Raw genomic sequence first — 26,987 nt, 5'->3', positions numbered from 1 at the left:
GCTTACATCTTGCCTGGCAACAAATGTAGCCACTTACTCAAATGCAGGCATAATTAGAATCTATGAAAATCTGGCGTCCAAATCCCAACCCCCCGGTGCTATACTCAGTAAATTACAGCTTTTATGTCTAATATTTTCAACCACTGCATTTAAAGGTGTGAATTTATGAGTGTGCATTGTGTTAGGAGTCCTGCTCTGTATGGCTACGGAAAGAAAGGTTTCATCATTATTAATCAGGTGTCTGTAAATGGGACACCATGTTTAGATTTCTGGGGGCTCAGAGCTGCACCATCACTGGCAGAAGGCCAACCCAAATGGGCCACTCTAGTGAAAATCCCCCGGCCAACAGGGAACAGAGAAAACGGGAGAGCCACTAGCAACCATCATTTCTATTATAACTTCAAGTCCGGGCTCATGCGTTAGTTTATAAAATTTCAGCAGAGCGTTATAAAGTAAGCCTGGGAGAACATTAATTTTTAATCTAATCTTGGCTGACCAATAAAAGAAAATCTTATTTAAAAACACTCATGAATGTTGTAAAATTGGTGTTTTAAATGAACTAAACTGAGAATTAAATTACTTTAACTTTTGTTGCAATAGGAAAATAAATGCTTAAAATTTAGAGTTAAACATAGTGGTCTTAAAATGCATTGTGGAAAATTATTTTGCAGATTATAAATTTCGCTCATCTGACTATGACTGGCCATTGATCCTGAGTCCAGAGTATGCAGTTGTGCTCGCTGTCAGCAGTAGCAGTGGAGGGGTTCCTATTAGTTTTTGTCCTTTGTTTCCTATTGTTGTGATTTTTATTCCATGGTGTTGTGTCTTTAAAGATTTTAAATCTTAAAACATAGAAATAGGTATTGACGTTGGGAGCGGAAACTCTCAGCCTGTTGGGTCTGAAGTCTTTAAATAGGTAATACAGACCTCTAGTGGTTGAACAGTTTGAAAGCCTCTGCAAGGAAGGAAATTGGGAGGCCAGTGCGAGCATTTTAAGGAGAAAAAACAGTTGTTAGTTAAAATTACTCACACTGCAAAATTCACATATTTCATATAAACAAAGAAAAGGTAAGAATGTGGGTCAAGGGAAGGTGGAGTCCTTCCCATCCTCTTTAATGCTCGATTCTCCTAAAACAAGAAAGGCCCTCCCCACTGAAGTCCTAGCAAGAAGTCTCCATCTCTGTGGAGATTCCTCCAAAACATCACCATCCAACCCATTTATTACACGAATGGAGCTGACAGATATTTGTGTTATGCGAAATAGGTTTTGTTTTCCTCGGTTCACAGTTTTGCCTCACTGGGACCCTCCCTTCCTGCTCTGGGCTCCGAGGGCTCTCCATGGAAATTCGGGGGACCCTCACACGGCCACAGTGTGGCTGCCCAGTTCCAGGTCTCTCCCTGGGCAGCCACACTCCACTGGGGCGGGCTCAGCAATTGGGGCAGCTCTCCAGTCTGCACGAGGGACGAACTCTCGGATCCATGTGCCAGCCTCAGTGATTACTAACTGTCCCTCTGGACTGGCGCTTCTCAAACTTAAATGGATACACTAATCAGCTGGAGAATCTCGTTGAAATGCAGGTGCTGATTTAGTAGGTGGGGTGGGGTCTGAGTGCTTTGCTAGGAAGCTCCCAGATGATGCTGTTGTTCCCATCTAGGACCACACCAGGAGCAGTAAGGACACTCTAGCATCCATTTATTTTTTTAATTATGTTTTTTTTGTTTTTATGGATCTCTTCATCATTTTGGCTTTTAATTTAATGGCATCTCTTAAAATTTAAAATTTGAATGTATAAAACTTTAAGGTTCCCTTTCACTTGACTGTGTACAAATATCTCTGGGAACCTATTAACCAACTTATGTCAAGTTGCTCTTATGTTTTAAACATGAACTTAGTGTCATCTCTTTGGCTTGGCGAGTTCCTGGTGATTGAGAGCACCTCTCTATGCACCTGAGGTCATTGGGCACTTGCAACCACAGTTAAATGTGTTTAGCCATATTGGGCTAGGGGGTAAGATCTGGTGTTGTGCATGCTGAAAACCTCCTAAGGGCCAAAGCAACATCCACATATTAAAGTGGGGCAGAGTGAAAGGCACAAGCTGAAACCAAAAGAGTCAACAGATCAGAGTGAAAGCATAAAATACACTTTTCGGACAAAATCTATTATAATTCCATCATCTAAATAACTCCCTATCATAGCAGGTTGTCAACCTTAATTTTGAAATACATAATTTTAGAACTTATGTCACGGGGTAGCCTTTAAAAGCCTCTTGCAAACTTTTAATGTCTAGTTTCAAATCAAAAATAATATATTAACAAGCTGTAGCAGGGAGGGAGTACATAAATTATCATCATTGCCCGGCATGAGCAGTAATTCACAGGTCTGGCTCAGACACAACTTAGATGAAATAATTAACTACATACAGTACTTAACAGTATAAAAGTAATTAATCTAGCTGCCTCATACTGCTTTGGCCTAAATAAACATGCAATAAAAAAGCCATACGATTTTATTATTTTCTCACTCTGGTTACTACTTTAGTAAGTTGGAATTAATATGACAGAAGAAATATATCCTTTAAAATCACTATTTTCAAATGTCAATATACTGATTATAAGCTAATGAGTTCCATATATTTATAATGGTGGGCAGATGTTCTCAATTAGTAGTTCTATGCAGTCTGCTTCGCAGGAGTTTGGTGAAAATGATCATCTATTTTAAATAAGGTGTAAATAAGAAAAAAATCTGTTTTTAACTGCAAATCACATAGATCCTGTTGATGGTACCACCGCTGTGTGGGTGGCGTAGCTTTGGCAAAATGTTTCCGTTAAACTTGGTTTGTGCCCATGGGTTCTGGGAGGAAACAAGCTGCCATTTCACCTGTAGGCCCTTCACCAGCAGGTCACATGGTAAAGAGCAGGGTCAGTAGCTGGGCTGAGGGCAGTCACTCCTCCAAGTACCCCTGTCTGGGCAGGAGAAAGGGCTCAGGTGGGTCCTGCTGGGCGGAGAGCGCCTCCCACGCAGGTGGTGGGCTTTTAAAGTCCCCTCGCAGCGGATGAACATTCCTTTGCCAAACCGACGGACTCTGACGTGCTCTCCCCTATGACTCCACTGACTACCTGCTGTATTATTGTTGCCATTTCATAATTGGGCACAGAAGAGGATGAGAGTAATTCTTCCAAAATCAAAAAGCACACAAGATGTAGCGTCAAAATCAAACCCAGAGACTTCTGCTTCCAGCCATCCAGGATGGAGCAACAGGGATTAACTTCTCAGCCAAAATAACAACTAAAGAAATGGAGATAGATGATGATAGATAGATGATGATAGATATAGATAGATAGATGATAGATGATGATAGATGATAGATGATAGATAGATAGATGATGATAGATAGATAGATAGATAGATAGATAGATAGATAGATAGATAGATGATAGATAGGTGATAGATAGATAGATTAGATAGATGATAGATAGATAGATAGATAGATAGATAGATAGATAGATAGATAGATAGATGATAGATAGATAGATGATAGATAGATAGATAGATAGATAGATAGATAGATAGATAGATAGATAGATAGATGATAGATAGATAGATGATAGATAGATAATAGATAATAGATGATAGGGAAATCTGAAACAATGGTTTTCAGGACAGAGGACATCAGACAACAAAGGGCAGTGATCTCTGAGGGACAGGAAACGAAATGAGCCCTGTGATTGCCCAGCTCACTGGCTGGAGGGAGTTTCCAGCAGAGCACAAGGAAGATAATCCAGAAGGAGCTCCAGTATCTCCCTGGGCTGAGAAGATGGAGCTGGGAGTCCAGAGAAGCACAGAGCTAGAGTCCACAGGGCTGAGTACCAGAGAGTAGAGAGCTTTACAAAGAAAGAGCCCAGAGATCCACAGGGGCCCTTGTGTTTCGGTCCGTGCATGAGTAATCACACAAAAGAATTAGAAGAAAGAAACCCCAGAGATCGTCCAGAACCAGAAAACAGTTCCCGTTCCAAAAACCTCACAATTCAAGGGGCATCAGAAAGCGTACTCAGAAGGGGTTTGTCTCAGGAATGGGAAAATACCAGCCCTAGACTAAATTCTGCTCTGGTGCCACCTACCAAAATCTAAAAGTCAGATCTAAAGGGATTAAACTGTTTGCAAGTGATTGCTTCCCAGAGCAAAGCTGGAAAAATTTTATAGGAATGCATAAACATCCAATACCAAACAAGACAAAATTCACAGTGTTTAGCATCCATTCAAAAATTCCCAGGCATGCGCCCTGGTCAGGTAGCTCAGTTGTTTCAAGGGTCATCCCAGTATGCCAAGGTTGCAGGTTCGACCCCTGGTCAGGGCACATACAAGAATCCAATCCACCAGTGATGCATCAATAAGTGGAACAACAAGTCGATGTCTGTCTGTCTGTCTCTCCCCCATCCCTTCCTCTATCTCTCTAAAATCAACTTTTTTCAAAATTTACTAGTCATTCAAAAAGCCAGGGAAGTACAGCCCATAAAGAGAAGAAAAAATAAATCGATGGAAATAGACCCAGTAATGACACAGATGATAGAATTAGTACCCAAGGACATTAATGGTAATTATAACTGGATTCCATGTGTTCAAGAAGCTAGAGGAAAGTTTGAGCATGTTAAGTAGAGCCGTGGGAGACATAGAAAACACTGAAATTGAATGTCTAGAGAGGAACACTCCAATCAGGAGTCCCAGATACCAGGACCATGTTCTTTCCACTGCCTCCACAGTATTCTTCCCTGGATCCTGAATTTGATCCCAGCAGCCAAATATGTAATACCTGCTTAATACTAAAAGTCCTGGGTGAATTCTCCCCTTAAGAGGGAGAGAGGGGGCTACCAGCTGAAGATGACAGAGTGCCTCAGGCCCTCAGGTGGGCCCTTTCCATCTCGCTTGGATCCCTGCTGGGGCCTGTCTCTGGCTCAAGGAGAAGATTCCACTGCCTTGTGTACTCACACGCCCTTACTCTAGCATAGAGACTCTTAGGAAAGGAGCTGCTGGAAGTCCTCAACATGGCACTTCCTGAGTTACAAGGAAGTTAACGTAATCAGATCACCATTTTTCATCTTTGTTTTCTGTCTCGCCTGGAAAACTCTGTACAGTAGCCTCCCTTATCTGCAGGAGATGCATTCCAAGACCCCCAGTGGGAACCTGCAACTGTGGATGGTACCAAATCCTACATATAGTATGTTTTTTTCCTGTACATAAATACCCATGATGAAGTTCAATTTATAAATTAGGCACAGTAAGAGATCAACAATAATAACTAATAAAATAAAATGATTATAGCAGTTATGTGAATGTGGAATCTCTTTCATGATATCTTGGACTGTGCTCTTCCTGTGATGATGTGAGATGACAGAATGCCTACGTGATGAGATGGGGTGGCGTGAATGACGCGGGCACTTAGGCTGCTGCTGACCTTTTGATAAGCAGTCGGGAGGATCATCAAGCCTTGACGATGTCAGTGGTTGAATGTCAGGAACAGCAGAGGTCGATGGTTGAAGAAATTCAGCATTTTCAGACCACAACTGACTGCAGGTAACTGAAACCACAGAAAGTGAAGCCATAGATAAGAAACTAATGTGATTTGAAAAGGCATAAAATGTTATCTCTTTATTTAAAATTAAAATGGAAATTAGTACTTTTGCAGCTCCCCATTCAACGTACTATGTATAAAATCATGAACTGTGTGTTTCTAGCCAACCAAGCAATTAACCAAAATGCACATGTTTGGGGGTTTTTGTTTTGTTGTTTTTTTACGGAATTCAAAATATGCTCGAGATCAAGTGAAAGACTACAATTAAAAAAGAGGGCAGAACACTTATGAATCTATATTTTATATATACAAAACATAGAAACAAATTTTGATATAGTGGAAATTATAGGACACACCGACCAGTAATTATCAACTCTAATTTGTCTCTATCAGTCTTCGCTTGTTGCTAACAATTTTAAAAGTAACATCTATAAAATTAAGCTATACCATATAATATAAATAAATCTATAATATAAATCTATACCATGGAACATGTCTTATTTTTTAGAAACGCATGAAAGCATATACAAACATTGAAGATGTATTTGGCCATAAAGTCTCATTTTATTTTGTTAAATGTAAAATGCTGGCAAGTAAATAAGAGATTAATAACAAATCCTGAGCAAGCTGTAAAATACACACACACATACACACACACACTCATGAGAATGAAACTACTTTGCGAGCAAAGGTGAAAAGTCAATTTACTAGTCCAGGAAGTTTTATTAGAGCTAGACTCCTAAGACACGTATATGCTGGCCAAGTGTTACTTCTCATCAGAAACGTTCCATATCCACCTAGAATTAATTAAGCCCGTGACTCCCTCAGTCAGTGTAGTCTCCTAATCCGTAGCAGATACAGTCTCTTTGTTTCTGTTGTGTGTTCCTAAGCCTGCAGTGAACAAATTTAGAAGGTATATTAGTATAAAAACACAAGGGTAACCTCGTGACACAAATGTGTGGGTAATTTCATGGTTAGAGCATCACAGTTGACTTTAGAAACACTTTGCTTGATAATGAAACTTCTAAAAATAAATATATTTTAGCAATTACCAAACATCTTTTAAAATTTAACCTCATCACCAGTTATGTGACTAGGACATTGGGTCAGTGTGGCTCTGTGAAATAGCATCAGTCCCTTTCACTTTATTTTTTATTTTTTTAAATATAGTTTTATTGATTTCTGAGAGAGGAAGGGAGAGAGAGAGAAACGTCAATGATGAGAGCGAGTCATTGATCGGCTGCCTCCTGCAGGACACACACGCACGCACGCACGCACACACACACACCACTGGGGATTGAACCCGCAACCCTGGCATGTGCCCTGACCGGGAATCGAACCTCGATCTCCTGGATCCTAAGATGCTCAACCGCTGAGCCGCGCCAGCTGGGCTGTCCATTTCACTTTAGAAAATCTTTTGGGCACTAGACGATTTTTTAAATAAATGTCAAAGCAACATGCAAGAATACCCAAATATCTCAGATTCTGCGCTGCATTCTCCCATGTGGAGACATCACGTTAGTGAAACAGCAACAGCTCTAAAAGATATAACGGCATCTTTAATAATATGGAAAATGAAAGGAGAAAAGTAAGCTGGTGGCAGGGACAGGAGGGGAGGTGGCGGCCCGGCTGTCGCCCGAGGCCCTGGCCGGGGCCCGGCCGTCCTGCCGCCCAGGTGGCAGCCGCTGGCCGGAGCTGGCGGGCGCCTCATCCCGCCCGCCTCTTTCCCGCCACCTCCAGCTCGTCCGTCTCGGGCTGGCGTGGAAATGGAAGGAGGGGCCGTTTAAAAAACACACTCAGTACTTGGTGCAGGATAAAAACGCCGCGACGCCGTCTGCAGCCTCCGGCGGGGCTTGCAGCCTCTCGGTTGTGACCCGGGCGGGGGCCCGCATCCTCAGCTGTGGACGGGCCGCCCTTGTACCGGAGCTGATCTGGGGAAGTCTGTTTAGTTCAGCGCCACAGTGTTGCTTATTTTTTCCACTTGCATTAGTTGAAAACACTCCAAAATAAGATGTTTCCCATAAAATTTGAAATTTCAAGCTTATTTTTAAGAAGCCGGCCCATGTCTCCCCCTGGGCACAATTCCCACACCTGGCTGCAGCTGAGCAGTGACTCTCCCACCCCCAGTCCTCAGAGAGGGGAGGGTCCCCCATTTGCCACCATGCCTACGTCACCCATCTCCACGACTCCCAGCCCGTCAGTGTGTGAATATGTGAACGCTGCAGCATATCATTTCTAGGGACCACTCCAGCAATAAAATGTTAGGAATTTCTGACATGAGTTGTTTCAGTGAAAGCAGCACACTGGAGAAAATAATAGTTCAATGACATTATAGGTTAAAATAGACTTTGCTGGGATAACCTGGCAACCAGAACACCGTTTGCAGTACAGCAACTGAGTGTGTTTACAGAGACAAAGGACATATATATATATTCCTGGATTTTGCCGAAGAAAAGCAATAAATTTGACCCATATATTTCCTTCTATAGCAGAAATTTCTGTGACTTCCTGATCCACATTAAGATAAAGCTACTTTCCAAACCTAAATTGAAAGTCCACAGCTGCAGAATGACTTTCTGTGTAAAGAGAACATGCTAATGTGTTGGTGTAACATAAAGAAACCATGTAATTTATCTGGAGATTAGCTTTAAGCTGATCATTGACATGTATAATATGCCTAGTGAAAGAAACTGATTTATAAACGTATTTTCTCTGAACTGGAACCTCTTCATTTCGTGATATTAAAAATTATTAGCCTATATGTTATTCTCACAAAGTTCTAATGAACGTCACAAATCTGCTTGCCCTATTCTGAGTACAAAAATATTTAGCCTAATTTGTTTTTCTATTATTTTATATAGTAATAAAGTAATTCCAAAAATGTTATTACCAGAAACAATACAGTGTTGTGTAATTATTACAAAGTGAATCTCATGAAATCATATTAAATAACAATTACCGCATGTTAACTCAGATAATTCAAGAAAGAGAGTTATATGAATACTAGGGGAGCTGTTGGCAAAGAAAGTTTTTCTCTGAATCCTGTATTTTCAAGGAAAGTTTGGTCCTTTAATTAGTTGAGGTACGATTCACCAAGCAAAGGCCTATAGTATGATATTATTTTCTCCCTCAACTTAATCTTCAAATCATCTATGCTTTGGATTTTCATACTTTCACTTCCTCAAAGTGCATCCTTTATGGATCCTTTCCACATTGCTTTATGGGATTAATCACACATTATAGCATCAGACTGACAGGGCTCTTACCATCGTTCCACTCTGTTTATGCCATGTGTAATCATGTGACAATAACACATATAAAAAGTAAAATTATGGGGTAATTAACTCAGTATTTGTATGAGGACATATGAATATATATTGAGAATATATGTAATGACAGTAATACTAGATACTAGATTTATTGAGTGTTTAATATATGGCAATCTTATTTCCTCCTTGTTTTATGTAACCCTCATGTTAACAGTATATGGGTAAGTTTTTAACCCACCTTAAAATGAGGAGACTAATGCTCTAAGAGGCAGAATAACTTAGCCAGTTACAAGATTAGTTGGAGATGGAGGCAGGATCTTAACTGATCTTTGTGACTTCAAAGCTTATGGATAGTTTCCTGTAATGCCTGCCTGACTACCAGTAGGCTCTGCTAACACTGATTAATGATCCCTTTTAAGGTTCTAAGTGCTAAATATACACTTCCTGATATGTAGATTAGTTTTCCACTCCAGCCATGTATTAAATAGTCTATTCATATCGAATGGGTGTAATATACTATATTTTTAGGTAATTATTTTAAACATATAATCTTGCAAGTTCCTCCAAGGGCAATGTAGAGGCTATAGGGTTTCCTCCTGTTAGTCAGATCAGAGTTCAGGAAAGGGTTAATGACTTGCCTTAGGTCTCAGTTCCTAGAGAGAGAAAGAAAAAGCCCAAGCCCTCCACCGAGTTCTAGAGCAGTGCTTGTTCCAAGTAATTTTTTCCCCTGATACATCCTGCAATCGACTGATTTCTACTCTTGACTTCTTGGATTATGTTGCTTTCTTACTCATTGCTTCTGGTTTTATGTATTAAGCTTTGACATCAGGCCCTGGCCAGTGTGGCTCAGTTGGTTGAGCCTCATCTCACGCACCAAAAGGTTGCCAGTTCAGTCCTTGTCAGGGCACTTACCCAGGTTTTTTCGGGTTCAGTCCCCAGTAGGGGCAAGTGCAGGAGGCAACCAATTAATGTTTCTCTCACATCGATGTTTCTCTCTCTCTCTGTCTCCCTCTCCCTTCCTGTCTCTCACTCTCAAAAAAAAAAAAAAAGATTTGACATCAGCATTCACCATATCTATCACTCTTAATTCTGAGTGGTTCCATGTGGTGACCTATTTTTGTACTTTATTGGCTTTTTTCTTTATTTCTGTTTTGCCCCAATTATCCAGGAAAGGCTACCTGCATCTTTTGAAAGTCCTGATGTCCTCAGTGAAAAGACCTTCTCAGTGACCTTGTTTGTCTCCCATGGAGTTGCATATCACAACTTCAATGCCTCACTAAAATGTTACCCACTTGGCATCAGTATACAGAAAAGGCTGCCTCCGTGATAAGAAGCACAGTGGCGTTCTAGTAAGAGAAGAGAGTTCTTAATGGGAAAAGGGGAGAAAAAACTTACTCAGCTGGTATTTCAGATGCAATAGGCTTTTCTTCTAGAACTGGTCTATAAGAAAGTTGTAGGGAAAATACCACAGGAACCAATAAACAACTGAAATGTTGGTCATAGAACTCTATTAATATTGCTCCTTTAGAGACCCGTTCCCCAGAAATGTTCTCTGTCTACAAAAACTTCTATTCAATATCTTTATGGATCAGTAAAGCCGTTGGTTAGAGGAGGCAAGTAACAGATTCAAACTAAGTAAAGGAAACTCTGGTTGCGAAACTTGCAGAAATTATCGTTTGTAACTACGTATGTTTATCCTGTCTCACTTTTCTCTACTTGGCCCAATTCTGACAAGAGCCTTGATGACAGGCTACATTTAATGTGTCGTCCCACAGAGGAAAAAAGCCAAGGCGAATGCAAAGTTGAACTTACGTTCAAGTATTGCGGTCGGTTCAGACCCTCACTGCAGACTGGCTGACTCCCCTCCACCGGCCCTGAGTCCCAGCAGGCAGTGTCTGTGGCGGTGATGCCACCAGAGGGCAGGGTTTGACTTTGCACATGGTGGCTTCCTCTCTCCAGAGGCAACCTTGGGACCACTGTAACAGCCATCACATTTCCTGAAGACCTTGTAAGCTCCAGTTCTCTCCCCCAGTGTACTTGTGCAGAACACAGAGTTCTGGAAACTGGCTAGAGAGGGTAACTTCAGGAATGATCTGACACAACAGATAATTAGTTAACTTGTGATTCCATAACTTCTAAGCACTCAACATGACCTTGGATATAGGAAGGTTACCTGACAGGAGTTTTATCTTTTCAGGGCTCTATAGTTTCCCTGGGAAGATACGAATACAATACATGAGACAAACATCACCAATAAAATATACAGTTAACTTATTTCATAAAAAATAAGAACTGAGATTATCAACTGCAGATTGAACAAGAGTAGGAACTAGAAGTAGGTTTCTCAACAGCAGCGCTGCTCCCACCTTCGGCTAGATAATTCCTTGTTGCGGGGCCCTGTCCTGTGCTTTGTAGGACGATCTGCAGTGTCCCTGCTGTCTGCCCACTAGATGCCAGTAACACCCCTGCTCCGCCTGTTAGAAGAACCAGAAATGTCTCCAGACGTTGCCAAATGCCCCTGAAGGGCAAAATTACCCCACAATTGAGAAGCATTGAACTATAGTCTGAAAAAATGACCTTACCCCCCACCCCCGAAACAAACAAAAAACCCTGAGCCTGGAAACTTTAGAGTGTGGAAAATGTAAGGAGCTGCCCTCTAAGCCTGTTCCTTGATCTGAAGAAGGGAAACAGTAAGTAGTGATGCCTCCCCTCGCAGGCCTCGTGTTAGTTGCTTGGGCTGCATTAATAAAAATACCAGAGGCTAGGACAGGGTGGCTTAAACAACAGAAATTTACTTTCTGACAGTTCTGGAGGGTGGAAGTTCCAGATCAGGGCTGGCAGGGTGGCTTTCTGTGCAACCTCTCTTCCTCACTTTGCAGACAGCCCCCTTCTCGCTGTGCGAGTACATTCTTGAGGACTTCCTCTTATAAGGGAGCCAATCATATTGGATTGGGGTTCCATCCTATGACCTCATTTAACCTCAGTTATCTCTTTAAAGTCCCTGTTGCCAAATACAGACACATTGGGCATTTAAGGCTTCAACCTATGAGTTGGGGGGGACACGGTCCATCCGTAACAGAGCACTTATAAGGTAAAAGCAGCTATCACAATACTTGGCCTTCAATTCATCATAAATCATAAATGTTACTAATGTTAATGTTGAGCCACTATTTTAAGTCCTTGTGAATCAGATACCAGCAAAAACCACAGAAGAGTATAAAACAGTTGTACACTAAATAAGCTCATTTGAACACTTGTCACTTTGTGCTGAAGTCGTGTAGCTGACAATTTTAAATTGGTATTTTCCACAATGACATAGCTAATCATTTCAAGATAGCATTTCCTTTATTTGAGACAAAAGGCAGTAGCTCCTGCCTCCCTCACATCTGATGAGTTGTTAATGATCTAGAAATTAACTTTTAAGTGCTTTGGGGGATTTCTGTGTATAAAGAAATTCTGTGTAAATATTTCTCCAAGAGGAGGCTTGACAGTAACAATTCACTTTCACCCTCTTCATTTTATTTATAAGCTTCACCTAAGAACAAAAATAAATTGGCAAGAAAAAAATAAACTTTCAAATAGCCGTGGTTTCCAGCTGGAACGGAGTTAGTGTGGAGATTTTGAAATTGCAAAGGAACATGAGCCTTCTTCAGCCAAAAATAGTTGTTCATAAAAACTACAGGATGTTAGATAGTTCTACCACATCATTTGAAATTTCTGCTGGCTCGCGTGAAATTGGCTGTCCCGTTTCCTGCTGCGGGGCTCCCTCCCAGCCCCCGCTGCCTTCAGGTTGGAGGCCCGTGGCCGAGGACAGGGACAGTCAGCTCAGCCGGTGGAGCCGCGCAGGGAGCGTTCGCCTGTCTCACGGGCAGGCGCAAACCACAGGCGGTTCCAGCAAGTTCAGGAAGAGTGGAGCCGGCACCCACAGCTGCTGATCGAACAGCTTTGTCCTGGGTAACACAAGTAGAAATCACTTGCTGGAAGTGAAGGCGCAAAGAGGAGAAATTGCCATAGCAAAGTTAAAAACAAGGGGAGACGGTGTCTGCGGTGTGGCACCGACGGTTCGGAGGCACCCTCCTTGCCGTTACAGAGGTGCTACTGCACAGGTCCTGTGCCGCTCGCTGCGCGGCCCTTCTGTGCGAGGGGCTGTTCCCACTTTCCAAGCCGAGGGCTACATTTTATTTTACACTTGGTGGCGGAACAAGTCAAGGGCAGAAGTGGTGCATTATCTTATGTGGCTTTCTTGGAAAGTACATTTTTTCCCCTCCTGCAAATACTGGGAATATATTGTAATTTCAAATGTGACGTGTGACATCTGGTAACTCATTTATTGCTAATGAAGTTTTCGCAGGAAGCAGCAGTCACCGATATCTCATCGTATTTTTCAGTTGGCAGAGTGTTGTTTACCTTTAACCCAGCATCCGTGCCTCTAGCACAGGCTGTTTAATTAGAAAACACAAGCAGCCCCACGTAGAAAGTGGAGTGCTCGGTAATAGGAGATAGAGCGGTCTAAACTTTTTGTTACAGTCAGTGGTGTGCTATCATTGTAATTCCATTTTTAAATTATATGGGCATTCAAGAGATTAGAGCTGGCAGACAGTCTGGCCCAGGTACCTGATGAGTAGTGCCTGTCAGTCCCTCTCTGAGCCTTTCCACCTCCTTCTGGTACTTTAGCTTCTTCCACCTCCAGCACCATGGGCTGTTTCCCAGCCCCTCTTACCCAAATTGGCTTGCAGCCGGGAAATTAGTCATTTACACCGTAGTGTGAATTTAATGACTCTAACGAAAGTCTCAGAGCTGTGGGATCACATAGCATCTCCACATCCATGAACTTGTTGATGTTCCCAACAATGTTGTGAGCCACAGTGGACGTGTGTTTTTTGCTTCATCGTTGTCATGAGCTTCATTTCATTGCTTCCAGATGAAGAAAATGAGTCAAAGGTTAAGCACAAAGCGAAGACCTCCTAGCTCATGAGAGGTGAATCATGCACAGCACACCTTGTTTTACTGGCACGTCACAGGTGTCACATTTTTTACAAACTGAAGCCAGGACCCTCCACCAGCGAAAGGATGACTGGTTCTAGCATGATGCTTGCTTCGTTGAGTGGTCCCAAGCTGAACCCACAGTGTCTCCAAGGTGTGTCTGTGCCTGGTCTTGGTCTTGGGGTTCCCGTATCCATGCCTGTCTATTACTTTAACTGGCTCTCACCTGAGTCAGTGTGCCCCGGCCCCCGGTGGACCTTCGCTAGGGGATGCATGGAAGTGGGTCTCACCCACCCCACTCTAGTTAAAGAGACCTGTGCAACTAGGTGCAAGGGGTATTTTACTAGATAACATCCTGTTAGGCTCCCCTGAAGCACACCGGTCCTGAGTGCTTAGAAGAAATGCACCGTTTCATGAGTCACTCTCAAGCTGCCCATAGAAGTCTACTTCAGGTTTTGAAGCCTCAGAAGGGTCGAATGGAAACATTTTAGCCGAGGGCACTTCAGTTGTTTGTTGGATTTGTTTTTGCCCATTAACCTAGATTATCAGCATGGAAGCCAGAGTTGCAAATTAAGATGCCAATAGGGCAGTGATTTTAAAAGTTAGCATGGGTCCCGAATCCTCTAGAGGGCTCATTAACGCCCAGGTTGCTGGGCCCCACCCACAGAATCTCTGACTTAGGAGGTCTCGGGGGCGCCTGGGACTTGCATTCCTAAGGAATTCCCAGGTGACAATAATGTTCCAGCTCCAGGGACATTTTCAGAACCGCTGCTAGAAGGGCTGGGTAGGTGACTTAGCCAGAGTAGGGCCTAATGGTGCGCCATCCAGTTAGGTGGCGCCAAGCTGTGAGTGGGTGCTCGAAGTGTGGCTAGTTTCCTGAGATGTGCTAGAAACACAAGTTATACTCTGGGTTTTGAAGACTTGGTATAAAAAAAGGAATAGAAAATATCAATAATCTTTATGTTGACTACATGTTGAAATACAGGGTTAAATAAAATATATTATTGAAATTAATTTCACCTGTTTACTTTTAAGCTTTAATGTAGCTGCGAGGGAGATTTAAATTACATGTGTGGCTCTCTGAACAGCACTGACCAAAAGCATCAGGAAACAAAGAGTGGTGGGAAGTAGTGAACTATAGCAGATTAAAATTCCAAATCTCTAAATGCATCTGGGCCAAAGAAAATATATCTGTTGGTCAGATTTGGCCTGAGGGCCCACTTTGTACCCAAACATTTGCTGTCATAAATATTAAATATAGAAGCTATACAATATCTACAATTCTACCTTTGTTTTAGCATTAATCGGGTGCCTCATTATAATTCTGAAATAAAAGCATTAGATTATAATAATGAAAATATGTCTGCTGTTGCTAAATACAGAGAACAGATTGGTGGTCGCTAGACGGGAGGCGAGAGGCAGGGGTAACAGGCAAAATGGGTGAGTCAGAGATACAAGAGACAAAGCAGAATCAAAAGACATAAACTTCCAGTTATGAAATAAGTCCTGTGCTGATGTACAGCATGGTGACTACCGTTACTAGTACTGTATTGCGTATTTGAGTATTGCTAAGAAAGTAGATCTTAAAAGTTCTCATCATAAGAAAAAAAAATCTAACTGTGTGGTGATGGATGCTAACTAGACTTACTGCAGTGGTCATTTCACATGTATATGAATATCGAATCATTATGCTATCCACCTGAAACTAATGTAATGTGGTATGTCAGCTATATTCCAATTTTTTTTTAATCTGAATTTTTGAACCAAAAAAGTTTTATTAGCCTTTTGAAGTTCTGAGTTTTCTTTTATTAAATTCGTTTTACTTGCCCTTGCATTATAAAAGGTTATGTTTTCAAAGTGCTTTTATGTTTTTCGAAGACCTCACTTTTTACCCTTAACAATCTATGAAATAGAGGTAAGAACGAGCATTGTTATTCTCATTCTAAATATTTTTTAGTATTTAAAGGGTAGCAAAGTAAGAGGTCAGTTGCCTGCCCATGACCCTGTTGCTGGTTAGTGAGAGCAGACATTTCAACAGTTCGCTAGTCCAGTGCGTTCTCTAACGGACTGTTCTGCTGTCTCAGTTTTTACAGCATTTTAGTGTGAAAAGTAAAAAAGCAAAGAATGTAATATGTACAAAACTGTTTGAAAAAAATGTAACCATGCATAAATCAAATAAAATGACCCTTACATAGCTCATTTTCTTAGGACAAAAGTCCATTTAGCTCTTCCAAACATTGACTTAATACAATACTTCAAAATATTATTCTAAATAATATTACTATAAGGGTCTTCTGCACTTCTCTACCTTCATGTCCATGTTTTTATCTGGGCAACTGAACCACCCTAACTGGTTGCTGAACTTTAAAAAGTTGTATTTTCCCCACAAAAAATCTGAGCGTAGGTTCATTTGGTGGGAGTTATGTTAACAATAGCATATTGTGCCACCTTTTCCATAGGATGATGTGAGTGTGATTGTCTAACTGCGGTGCACGCTTTTCATCTTGATTTACAGCCATGAGCCAATCTGCCTTTACTCAGTCACCTGGTATCGCCAATGAATAACACAGGGGATGCCCGAGAGGCTCCCAGCCTTTGCCCACATATGGAGTGAAACCAGCTAGTCCAGATAGGGTCCAAACCTACAACCTTGACCTCATTAACCAAGGGTCACAAGCAGCTATCCAAATGCTGTGCCAGGAAAACACTCCTTTGAGGAGACAGTTCATTTAAAAAATGGGCAGCGGTGGCAGGGGGCACCCTCACTGTAATAGAATAATCCTATGTGGAGTTTATTAAAAAGTAAAATTCTTTTCATTTTGTTTTTAATAAAAAGAGTTCTTTTATTTAATTATAGAATATTATTAAATCATTGTGGCATTAATAATATTTATATTGATAATAGACAGATAATTGCCTAACTTAATAATTTATCAGGTCATTTCTACTTGTCAAGCCATTATTGCCTTTGTCTTCAAAAGATGTGTGCCTCTTCAAAGGAAAGATGATGAAATCTCGGTGCTGCAGGAGATTTCTGTGTGTCTCAGCTTCTTGAAGATTCACAGGCCTAGGGAAGCTAAGTGACTAGTTCAAGGTCACCTAGCAGTGAGTGGGAAAGCCAAAATTAGACCTAGTTTCCTTACACACTGTGCAGGACAATTAGTGGACTATCATTCAATACCTACTGCAATCCAGACATTTGAGAAATTTAGGGAAACACAATATATTGAATACTTAATCTTTTAGCTTCCTATAAAATTTATTATTATGTGATTTGTTTAATGTTAAAAACTTTAATCTGAAATAAATTGCCGTGTAGTCTATAATCTCTAACATAAAACTCATAATGCATATAAATTCTATAATATATTTTCTAAGGGTATAAATTAGTGCTTTTATGCCCAATAACTTTCCTCATACACCTTAAAATGGAAATTGAAATGAGATGAGCAGTTTCTGCCGCTGATTTGGTTTCAAAGAAGCAAACTGGAGTGGCTTCCGAAGGTAGTAAAGCAGCCGCTGTTCATGGGGAGGCTACATAGTGCCACCTTTTTCATTTGTTGAAAAAGAAAAGCCTGTGAAGAGCCTCCAAAAGCTGAACTATTCAAACCAAGTTTCCTCCCCTGATGTCGAGATGCTGATCCTTTGAAATGTGTTTGTGATTCCCTCAGGGAAATTCTGTGATTCCATAAGTGTGAAGAATTTGGGAGTTTAAGAGGACGGGTTCATTTATATAGGAGCTTTCTTCCAAGTTAGGTTTCCATGTGTTTCTCTCCTACTCTCTGGGGCCCAGCTCTCTCGGCTCACGGAACCTCCCATGGCCCTCTGCATTTAATATAAAGAGAATATTTTCTACTAACACCAACATGGCAAAGGAAGACTTTTAAGGACATGATTAGACTTAGTCACATATCTTCTTTCATCTCTACCTGTTTCTCTTTTCTTTTTGAAATTACCAAAAAAAAAAAAAAAAAAGAAATACAACAAAACAGTCAAGAATTTAGGCTACAAAGATGTAAGAGGAAATGTCATAGGAATGAAAGGTGTTATTCAGCGGGCTCGGGATGTTCAGCACAACTGACTTGTTTAAACTATAATTTATGATAAGTAGGAGCTTCCGGAGTGGAGAGAGATTTAATTGTAGGTTAGTGTTACATTATTAGATATTACAGTACTGGATTATCTCCAAGAAGCTAAAATTTAGTATTACCATTTTGTACAATTTATATGGTAACTTGAAAGGAACTTCTGAAGACCCTTTCATAAACCTGAGTTCTTTAGGTTCTTGGGCTATTTGCGAGAAAGCAAAGTGAGGGCTAGTTGAGGGTGACAGAGCATTTAACAGCCATCACCACAGCTGCTTACAGCTGGTCGTGTGCAGAAGCAAGGAAGCGGCATGTGTTGTTTGCATTTCGGGGGGGGGGGGGGGCAGCCGCAGTGGGTGGCACCACCTTTGGAAGAGGGCAGAAACCACTTTTACCTCTTAGACACATCACACAGCCCTCATTAATCTGAGGAGATTGAATCGCAAATACTGAATTAGTATTGCATTAATAATTGCAATGAAATGCTTTGTATTAAGAGAGTATTTATCCAGGAATTTCAGAGGTGAAAAGAAAAATCATCTCCAAGGAGAGTGTTTAACATAGAAAGTGAGGCTAGGAGTGCTTTCTCCTGTGCGCCTGACTTGAAAGCAGTCTGGCCACTTGTCCCATGGGCAGGCGCTCTGCGTGCTCTGCCTTTGTGACTGCCAGCATGGAGAGAGCCACCCACGGGCCTGCATGCTTCATCAAAGGGCATGGTGGCAGAGGGGGGACGTGAAGATGGGAAAGACTATAGTCCAAAGCTGATTGGGTCCAAACAGCTTAACTCTTATCTCCAAATAATGTGCAGAGCAACTTCCAGTCAAGATGAAGACAATGGATTAAGCAGTCATGGAAATTCCCCTTCTTCCTCTGAACACATAGAATGTCACCTCATGGCTCTAAGCAGAGACGCGTGGGCCAGAGAAGAGCCAACACCAGATGCACAGCCGAGATCAACTTCTAACAAGGACTTTATGAGGGTGGACTTCAAGACAAGTAGACTCATGTACTGAAGGCCATTGAAATTAGGTTTTCCGGTTACAGCCAGAAACTGGAAAAATCACTATTGTGACCAAAGGCTGGAAAACTGTGTACCAGCCAAAATATGAGAATGGCAGAGGGCCTAGTCTGTAGTAGCTGCAGACAAAGTATGGGGCTGGAAACCAGGCTGAGAATTGGCGTTAAACCTTTTCCATGCCTAAGCAGCAATGTCACAGCTCACCACTCAGCCCCCTAAGGAAGCTAATTCCCACCGTACGTGACCTCACAGTCAAAGACTATAAAGCCGAAGATGAAGGCAGATACTAAGGAAAAGCCTCCACAGATGAGACCAATAGAATTTGTCCCTGAGGAAACCACAAGTAGTAATGCAGTTGGACAAGGGCTCCTAACGTACAGATGTTCAAGTGTTTAAGGAGATCAAGTAGAAATAGACCTCATAAAATAAGGACAGAAGGTTAAAAAAAAAAGACCAAGTATAGTTGGGGTAAAAAGTAGAAACCCTAAAAATTTTAGTGCTAACTTCTATGAGTCAGTGAATTCACGGATGGGTGGCGGGTCGCAGTTGTTGCCTGGAGAATGCCTCATTCGTTCCTGAGGGAAACGCACAGAAGCAGAAGCAGTTGCTTTCCAAAGTCTGAATTATAAAACAGGAGCAATAAAAAGAATGGCTTGAATGGGATGGTTTATTGAGCTGTCCAGCACTATAAGCAAATGACTTACAAACACTGGCCAACTCTTTTTGAATTTGAGAAAGATACTCGGATAGAAGATTGTTCCAAAAAATAATTACTTGGTCTTTTAGTTCTCTCTTTATTGTCATAAGAAACTATGGGTATTTTTTTCTTTAGATTGCAAACTCATTAAAAAGGAGCTTGTAATGAACAATTTAATTAGATTGGTTTTGGCTTCCTTAAAAGCTGAAGAAGGTATTAATATTCTAATCAAAAGTCTTAAGGAAATATTCTTAGAATTTAAAAAAAATTTCCTCCCATATGCTTGTTTTTAAGAGCCAGAGGAAGTGTCAGGGAATACCAGGCAACTCCTAGAAAATCAAGCAGTGGGTGGGTCCATGTGGTGAGGCCCCACGGGCCAACCTTGTGTTGGCAGCAGACTGCAAGTTCCCACCTGACTCACGGCAAATTTATTCAGCTGCTTATGATTATTTTTTACTCATACTTTGAAAGAACAACAGCTTGGTATTTTTAGCCTTTTAATGGCAGGAGAAAGAGCTTATCAATAACAAACCCCCTTTTTAAAAATAGCTCATGTTTTTTTGACCTGTGGCTAAGTCTGCATTTGCCTTCCATTAAAAAGATAATAGCAACAATTCCAATAAAACACATTTATTAAACACTATTTGAAAGCTATGTCCAGTGCTTTCATGTTTCCTCATTTAATCCCTACAAGCATGTGCAATGGGATCCTTGTTTCTGTTTCTTACAGATGAGGAAAGCTTCTTACAGTGAGGCTCATGGTCAGAGACATGGGGTGACAGATTTGCAAGTGGCAAAGGAAGATTCCATTACAAGCACTTTGACTCCAAATTCCGTCTTCTTTCCTTCGAGAGAAAATGTGTAAAAGCTAGAAAGGGAGAGGTGGAGCCTCTGTGTTTTTGTAGATATCCCACCTGCCTATCCCCGCCTGGAGAAGGAACCGAAGTGTAGCTGCTTTCTAGGACTCACAGATTTGGCCCCTAGCACAACACATCTCTGCCTCCTTCAGCTCACCAGCACGGCTCCTTTCAGCTTCAAAGAGAAAAGAAGCCACTCTTTCCCACTCATTTGGCATCAGCCTCGGGTGGCTGCCAGTCCCGACTTCCATTTGCCCTCTTTCCGAGAGCTCTCAGCTAGGGAAGCCAGTCAGTGGGAGAAATGGGTGAAGGGGGCCAAAAGGTAAAAGTAGGAAGAAAAAAGAAGTGAGTGATCATTACAAACGCTTATGCCAGAAACAACCACCATAACAAAAGAACGGTGCAGACCAGAGAACCATTTCTTGTTTCTCACACCAGTAGGGCCTGTGTCACCCTCCCAGCCAGTGCTCCTCACTCCCCAGACCCCTGCCCAGAGGATGGCGCAGCACCTGTAAATTGTAGGGGCTGTTTCCCGTGGATGCTGCTGCAGGCGCTGGTAAGAAGGGAAACGTTCAAGTGATGACGCAATCTCTACTCCGCCCTGGCTGGCCAGCTGGTTGCCTTTAAGTTCTAACCACTCTGTTTGCCACATGTCTTCCAAAGTCCAAGTGCCATCTTCCCTGGGAAGCATCCCTGATCTCTCCCCCACCCCCACCACCAGCCTGGGTCGATGGTAAACACAGAACATTCCACAGGCCTCTTACATGGTTAAATATTCAACACACTGGAGATCATTCTGTGTTTAGGGCTCCTGCGTATCCAACTAGACACAAATGATAGAGAAGTGTGACTTTATTCAGTTTACACCCCTGACCCCAGCATGTAGTAGGTGGTCAGTGAACATGGGATGATGAATGGTAACTGCTCACTGAAGGCACTATTTGCATTTCTGCTTCCCTGTGTCTCTTCCTGCTATTTCTATCTTCTGTTCCCATCACTCAGAATCCTTCTCTTTCCTCCACCCTCAAGTATTAGACACTTGTTTCCTTACCAGGTAGGAAGTCCTGGTCATTACTTATATAAACATTTCTGTAAACTTTTCTTCTAATTAGCATATTCAATGCTATGTCCAGAGTTTCTCAAGTGATAAACTCATTAAAATAATAAATCCCTCACTAATCCCTGGAGCATCATTTCCAGGGATGCTCCTCTAGCTGTTCAGAACAACCTTTCACACATTAAATATTAGTCCATCAGGATTGGTGAGAGCTGAAGGAGAGCTGACCTCAGGCTGGGAAGGAATTGGGGGTCCAAAGCTATGTTGATAAATTGGTCCTCTCAAATGCAAACTTTTTCCCATAGAAATTCTTTCATAAGTGATGGTTACAGTTCCAGCCTTGTCAATAAAAGTCCGCTCACTCTAGACACGGGGTTAATGTACCCAGCCTTAGTTGTGTCCCTCAAAGTAGGGTCAAGAGAGGAGGGAAGAAAGGGGAGAATTGCCTTGCTGCACCCAGGCTCAGGGCACCCAGGCGATCCTAATGCATTGTTTATTTCTTCCTATCTTTGAGTGCCCTTGTCCCAAGCTGAAACAAATATTTACCTCTGCCCTAGTTTCAGTTGTGGAGTTCACCCAGGCTGCTTCTAATCTTTGAGGTTCTTTAACCTTGACATTTCCAATTTTTTCCTAGGCAAAATCCAACTGATCTCAACTAGATGTTAGGAGAGCAAATAAGTGAATTAATCCATATTAAGGTATAAATGATTGCTGGCACATGAACCTTTAATGTAGCGTTTAATTTTTAATAGAGAATATTTGTCTACCTAAATGAATTTATACTTCTAATTTGGCATAATTTTAGTAATTATAATAAAATGAACTGAAAAATCAGCAAATTGTAAGGAAATCCTTCTGGGTGAGGAGGAACTAGGTCATACCTCCCTGAGAGCCCCAAATTTTATTAAATTATTCCTTCTTTTCATCTTTTGTTTGGCAAACTTCAGATTTCTGAAAGTGCTAAGGGCTTTTATTTATTGATTTATTTTTGGTCTGTCTCTTTTGGTTTGGTTTGGTTCGGTTTGGTTTTGATTTATCCTAGGTGAGGCCCAGGTCCACGCTGAGTATTTCCTCCGAGATTGCTCGGGAAGCAGCATGTAGCCTGATTTCCATAGCCCCCCGGAGTCAGCCTCAGGGCTCCGTCCTGCCAGCTTTTAGTTCCCTGCTGCTCACCCGCCTTCGTGCCCTCGCCCACCCTCCTCATCAGGCGGCACGTGCCTCCCGGGCGGGTGGGCCCAGGCCCTGGAGCTGCCGACAGACCGGGGGAGACAGGCCGACAGGCCATCGTAAGACTGTCAAACGTGCCTGGGCTCAGGGAATGGGACAGCCAACTGCCCCGGAGCGCTGGGAAGGCGCCACAGGGGCGGGACAGCTGCCTGAGTGTGGCCAGTGCCCTCGTGAAAGAAAAGGGAAGACGGGATTTGGATTTTGTTAGGCCGAGTGAAAGTTAATGAGGACCTGGAGCCGGATCAGACTGGAAGAATGAGGCCTCCGCGGGGAGCAGAGCAGCCCGGAGAACCCCTCTTCCCAGGGTCATCTCTTAGACTCTGGCTACTGCGCTCCAGTCTTTTCCACAGCAGCACTTTGCACCCACATGTTACCGCCTTAGGCACACGTGTTCATCCCCTCTCCCGGGTGCCACACCCGGCTCCCCGGGCAGACAAGTAGTGTCTTATTCCTGTCCCTCGTCTTGCCCAGGACACTCTGCTGCAAGGCGAGCTCGCAGCCACGCTCACCTCGGCACCTGCTCCCAGTGTAGCGGCAGGACCTTCGCCCGGCGCCCCTGCTCTGCCCGGCCAACCTTGCCCGGCCCAATGCTGACTTTCCCCTGAGCGTGCCTGTGCCACCTCCGGGGATGTTACCCTCACAGCACCTCCCGAGGGTCTTCTGATGGACTCCTATCAAGGGCAGAATAGGTTGATTTTCTAAATCACATAAATGAATAGCTTAATTGTTGATTATGTAAACTATTGGAGCAAATATTTGCAGAAGTCTCAGTGGAGCTCTTTTCTGAGCATCCAATTCTTCCCCAAACCCTAAAGAACTGCTGCTATCTCAAGCTCCCACAAAAGGCATCTTGATAATCCTGATTAATTTGTTCATTTGACCTCCTTGTTATACAGATGGCTAATCTTAAAGTTAATTCCAGAAATGGCTGACAGGCATAAAAGTTAAGCAATCCAAAGCCTTGTGCTAGACTGAGTTGGAAGTTAAAGAATGTGGTTACTGCCTATAGTGGCCTGAAAAGCCTTGGGAAGAATGCCCTTCCTCACTGTCTTGAGCCCTCCCTCTCCCCTCCTATATCAGTTCCCACAGTGACCAATTGCCTGTCCACCTAAGGGAGGATGCTGATAATTTTTATACCTAAGTAAAGACTGTGAGATGAAATTGTTTAAAAAATAAGATACAGCCCGGCCGGGTGTGGCTCAGTGGTTGAGCATCCACCTAGGATCCAGGCGATCGGGGTTCGATTCCCGGTCAGGGCACATGCCCGGGTTGCAGGCTCCATCCCCAGTCGGGGGCATGCAGGAGGCAGCTGATCAATGAATCTCTCATCATTGATGTTTCTCTCTCTCTCTCTCCCTCTCCTTTCTTCTCTCTGAAATCAATAAAGATATATTTTTTTTAAAAACAAGATACAGATGTGTCACACGTCTGACATTAGACAAAAAATAATTGGCCTTGCTTACCTCAATAAAAACTCATCTTTCTGAATGACTAATTTAATTCAGTAGTGTTTTCTGAAGTTTATATTATGTTTTAAAATCAATTTGGAAGCTAGGATTTACTTCTAGAAAAAGAAAACAAAGGACCTAGATAATTTTCTTCATGTAGGACCCTACTTCTACTTGTCTGGAGGATATTATCACTTCCCAGAAAAGCAATATGCTCTCAAAATTAATTTAAATATGTAATCTACACTTTATTAGTTCATAGTTTCTCTCCAGAAAATATGATCTAGTTCTTTCCTAAAACCAAAGTTGAGTTACTGTACTTATGATTGAGAAATGAAACTATTTATTTATGACTGAAAGTTACTTAGTTTTCACCTTTTCATTTTTATTTTTTCCAGGTGCATTTGGCATTAGTGTCCGAGATTAATTAACCCAGGAGGTCAAAATGATCCTCAACTCTTCCACTGAAGATGGTATTAAAAGAATCCAAGATGACTGTCCCAAAGCTGGACGGCACAATTACATATTTGTCATGATCCCTACTTTATACAGCATCATCTTTGTGGTGGGAATATTTGGAAACAGCTTGGTGGTGATTGTCATTTACTTTTACATGAAACTGAAGACCGTGGCCAGTGTCTTTCTCTTGAATTTAGCGCTGGCTGACTTATGCTTTTTACTGACTTTGCCGCTGTGGGCCGTCTACACTGCTATGGAATACCGCTGGCCCTTCGGCAATTACCTGTGTAAGATCGCGTCGGCCAGTGTCAGCTTCAACCTCTATGCCAGTGTGTTTCTACTCACGTGTCTGAGCATCGATCGCTACCTGGCTATCGTTCACCCAATGAAGTCCCGCCTTCGGCGCACAATGCTTGTGGCCAAAGTCACCTGCATCACTATCTGGCTGCTGGCTGGCTTGGCCAGTTTGCCAACTATCATCCACCGAAACGTGTTTTTCATTGAGAACACCAACATCACAGTGTGTGCTTTCCATTACGAACTCCAAAATTCAACCCTCCCCGCAGGGCTGGGCCTGACCAAGAATATTCTGGGTTTCCTGTTTCCTTTTCTCATCATTCTTACAAGTTATACTCTTATTTGGAAGGCCCTAAAGAAGGCTTATGAAATTCAGAAGAGCAAGCAGAGAAATGATGATATTTTCAAGATAATCATGGCAATTGTGCTTTTCTTTTTCTTCTCCTGGGTTCCCCATCAAATTTTCACTTTCCTGGATGTTCTGATTCAGCTGGGCATCATAAATGACTGTAAAATCACAGATATTGTTGACACCGCCATGCCCATCACTATCTGCATAGCTTATTTTAACAACTGCCTCAATCCTCTCTTCTATGGCTTTCTTGGGAAAAAATTTAAAAAATATTTTCTCCAGCTTCTGAAGTACATCCCTCCAAAGGCCAAGTCCCACTCCAGTCTATCCACTAAAATGAGCACACTTTCCTACCGCCCCTCGGATAATGGAAACTCATCCACCAAGAAGCCTGCCCCGTGCGTTGAGGTTGAGTAACACCCTGGGAGCCTGTCTCTAATGTAAGCTTGTGGCAAAGGGCACAAGAGAAGGGCTCCTCTACAGCACTTCCCTACCAAAGAAGCATCAGCTACTTTTCAGAAACTTAAGAAGTGGATTACGTGGACTGAACTGACTTTTCTAAAGCTCTGAACAAAAGATTTTCCTTTGCAACTAAACAAAGCAAAGCGACACTTGCCACATTTTGCTTTAGATAGATGATGGCTGCCCAAAGACCAGTGTCAGAGACCGGATGACTGCGTTGATTTGGAAAAATTTCACTGGCGGAAATGCTCCCCCCCCCCCCCCCGTCTGCTCTTGTTCTGTTATTTCTGATTCCCAGGTAAAGGTATTTAGAATAGGTTAGGCCTTTAGAGGAGCAACAAGAGATCAGAGCTCAAGACTGCTCTCCCCAGTGTCCAAAGGGCAGTGAAACTTTTGTGCCTGTTTAGTCATTAGCAGCTGTGGTCCACTTGTACCTGCTACCATCACATTTCCTGGAAAGACTTGCTAAGCAGCAGTTGTCAAGTTTAAGAAACTTGTGAAATTCACCCAGTGTCTTATTGACTCACACTGCCAGAGCATGCCAGCTGAGTGGCTGATTTGTATAAGGATGTTGGGAAAGTCACCTGTAAAGTTAAACTACTTGTAAAGTGTTAACTCTGGTCCCAGGTCATCGTGTCTTCCTAGTTATTAGTTTCATTTCATATCTAAGAAGTACATATATTTTTGTGGTAAAAAGATGATATAAAGTATGCCTTACTGTTTTAAAAAGTATATATTCTACCTATATATGTATATGTACACCCATATCTCTGAACTGTTGTTACTTGATTAAAACCCAGTAAACTTATATTTACATTAAAATAAAATTTTATTGCAATATATTTCACCTTCATTACTTAAAAGAGATACTGATTTATTTTTAAAACAAGACAATTATGAATAAGTACAAATATATTTCCATTTAAATTTTGACACAGCTGATGGTTTGGTACTGTTGGTTATAGATGTTATATCCTGCCACTGAAATGACAAAGAATACATTTCATTCCACTGAACATGGAATAAATGCCTCATTTTGAATTTTCTAAAGTTTTTCGTGTAACAAAAAAAAACTCATTCCTTATAACACTAAAATATTACAATACTTTACACACTTTTTAATAACAGAATTTTTCTAATTACATAGATGATCACTACAGGAAATTTATAAGATATAGGAAAGCATACAGATAAGTCATGTGTAGATAT

At 42.0% G+C, this 26,987-nt stretch overlaps 1 protein-coding gene across 2 annotated transcripts in view; it reads left to right on the top strand.

Annotated features, from left to right (window-relative positions):
* Positions 1–26,121, top strand: part of AGTR1 (angiotensin II receptor type 1) — a 48,584-nt gene extending 22,463 nt beyond the window's left edge. For both annotated transcript variants that reach the window (XM_081139233.1, XM_081139234.1), the window contains one exon: positions 24,607–26,121. In XM_081139233.1, the coding sequence (XP_080995359.1) occupies positions 24,654–25,733 (1,080 nt within the window). In that variant the 5' untranslated portion in view covers positions 24,607–24,653 and the 3' untranslated portion in view covers positions 25,734–26,121. The remainder of the gene's footprint in view (positions 1–24,606) is intronic.
* Positions 26,122–26,987: the final 866 nt, after the last annotated feature.

Source organism: Miniopterus schreibersii (genome assembly GCF_964146895.1).
Source record: "Miniopterus schreibersii genome assembly, chromosome: 5".
Classification (NCBI taxonomy): Eukaryota; Metazoa; Chordata; class Mammalia; order Chiroptera; family Miniopteridae; genus Miniopterus; species Miniopterus schreibersii.
The sequence above is the reverse complement of the archived record's forward strand: the minus strand, read 5'-3'. Positions and strand labels throughout refer to the sequence as shown.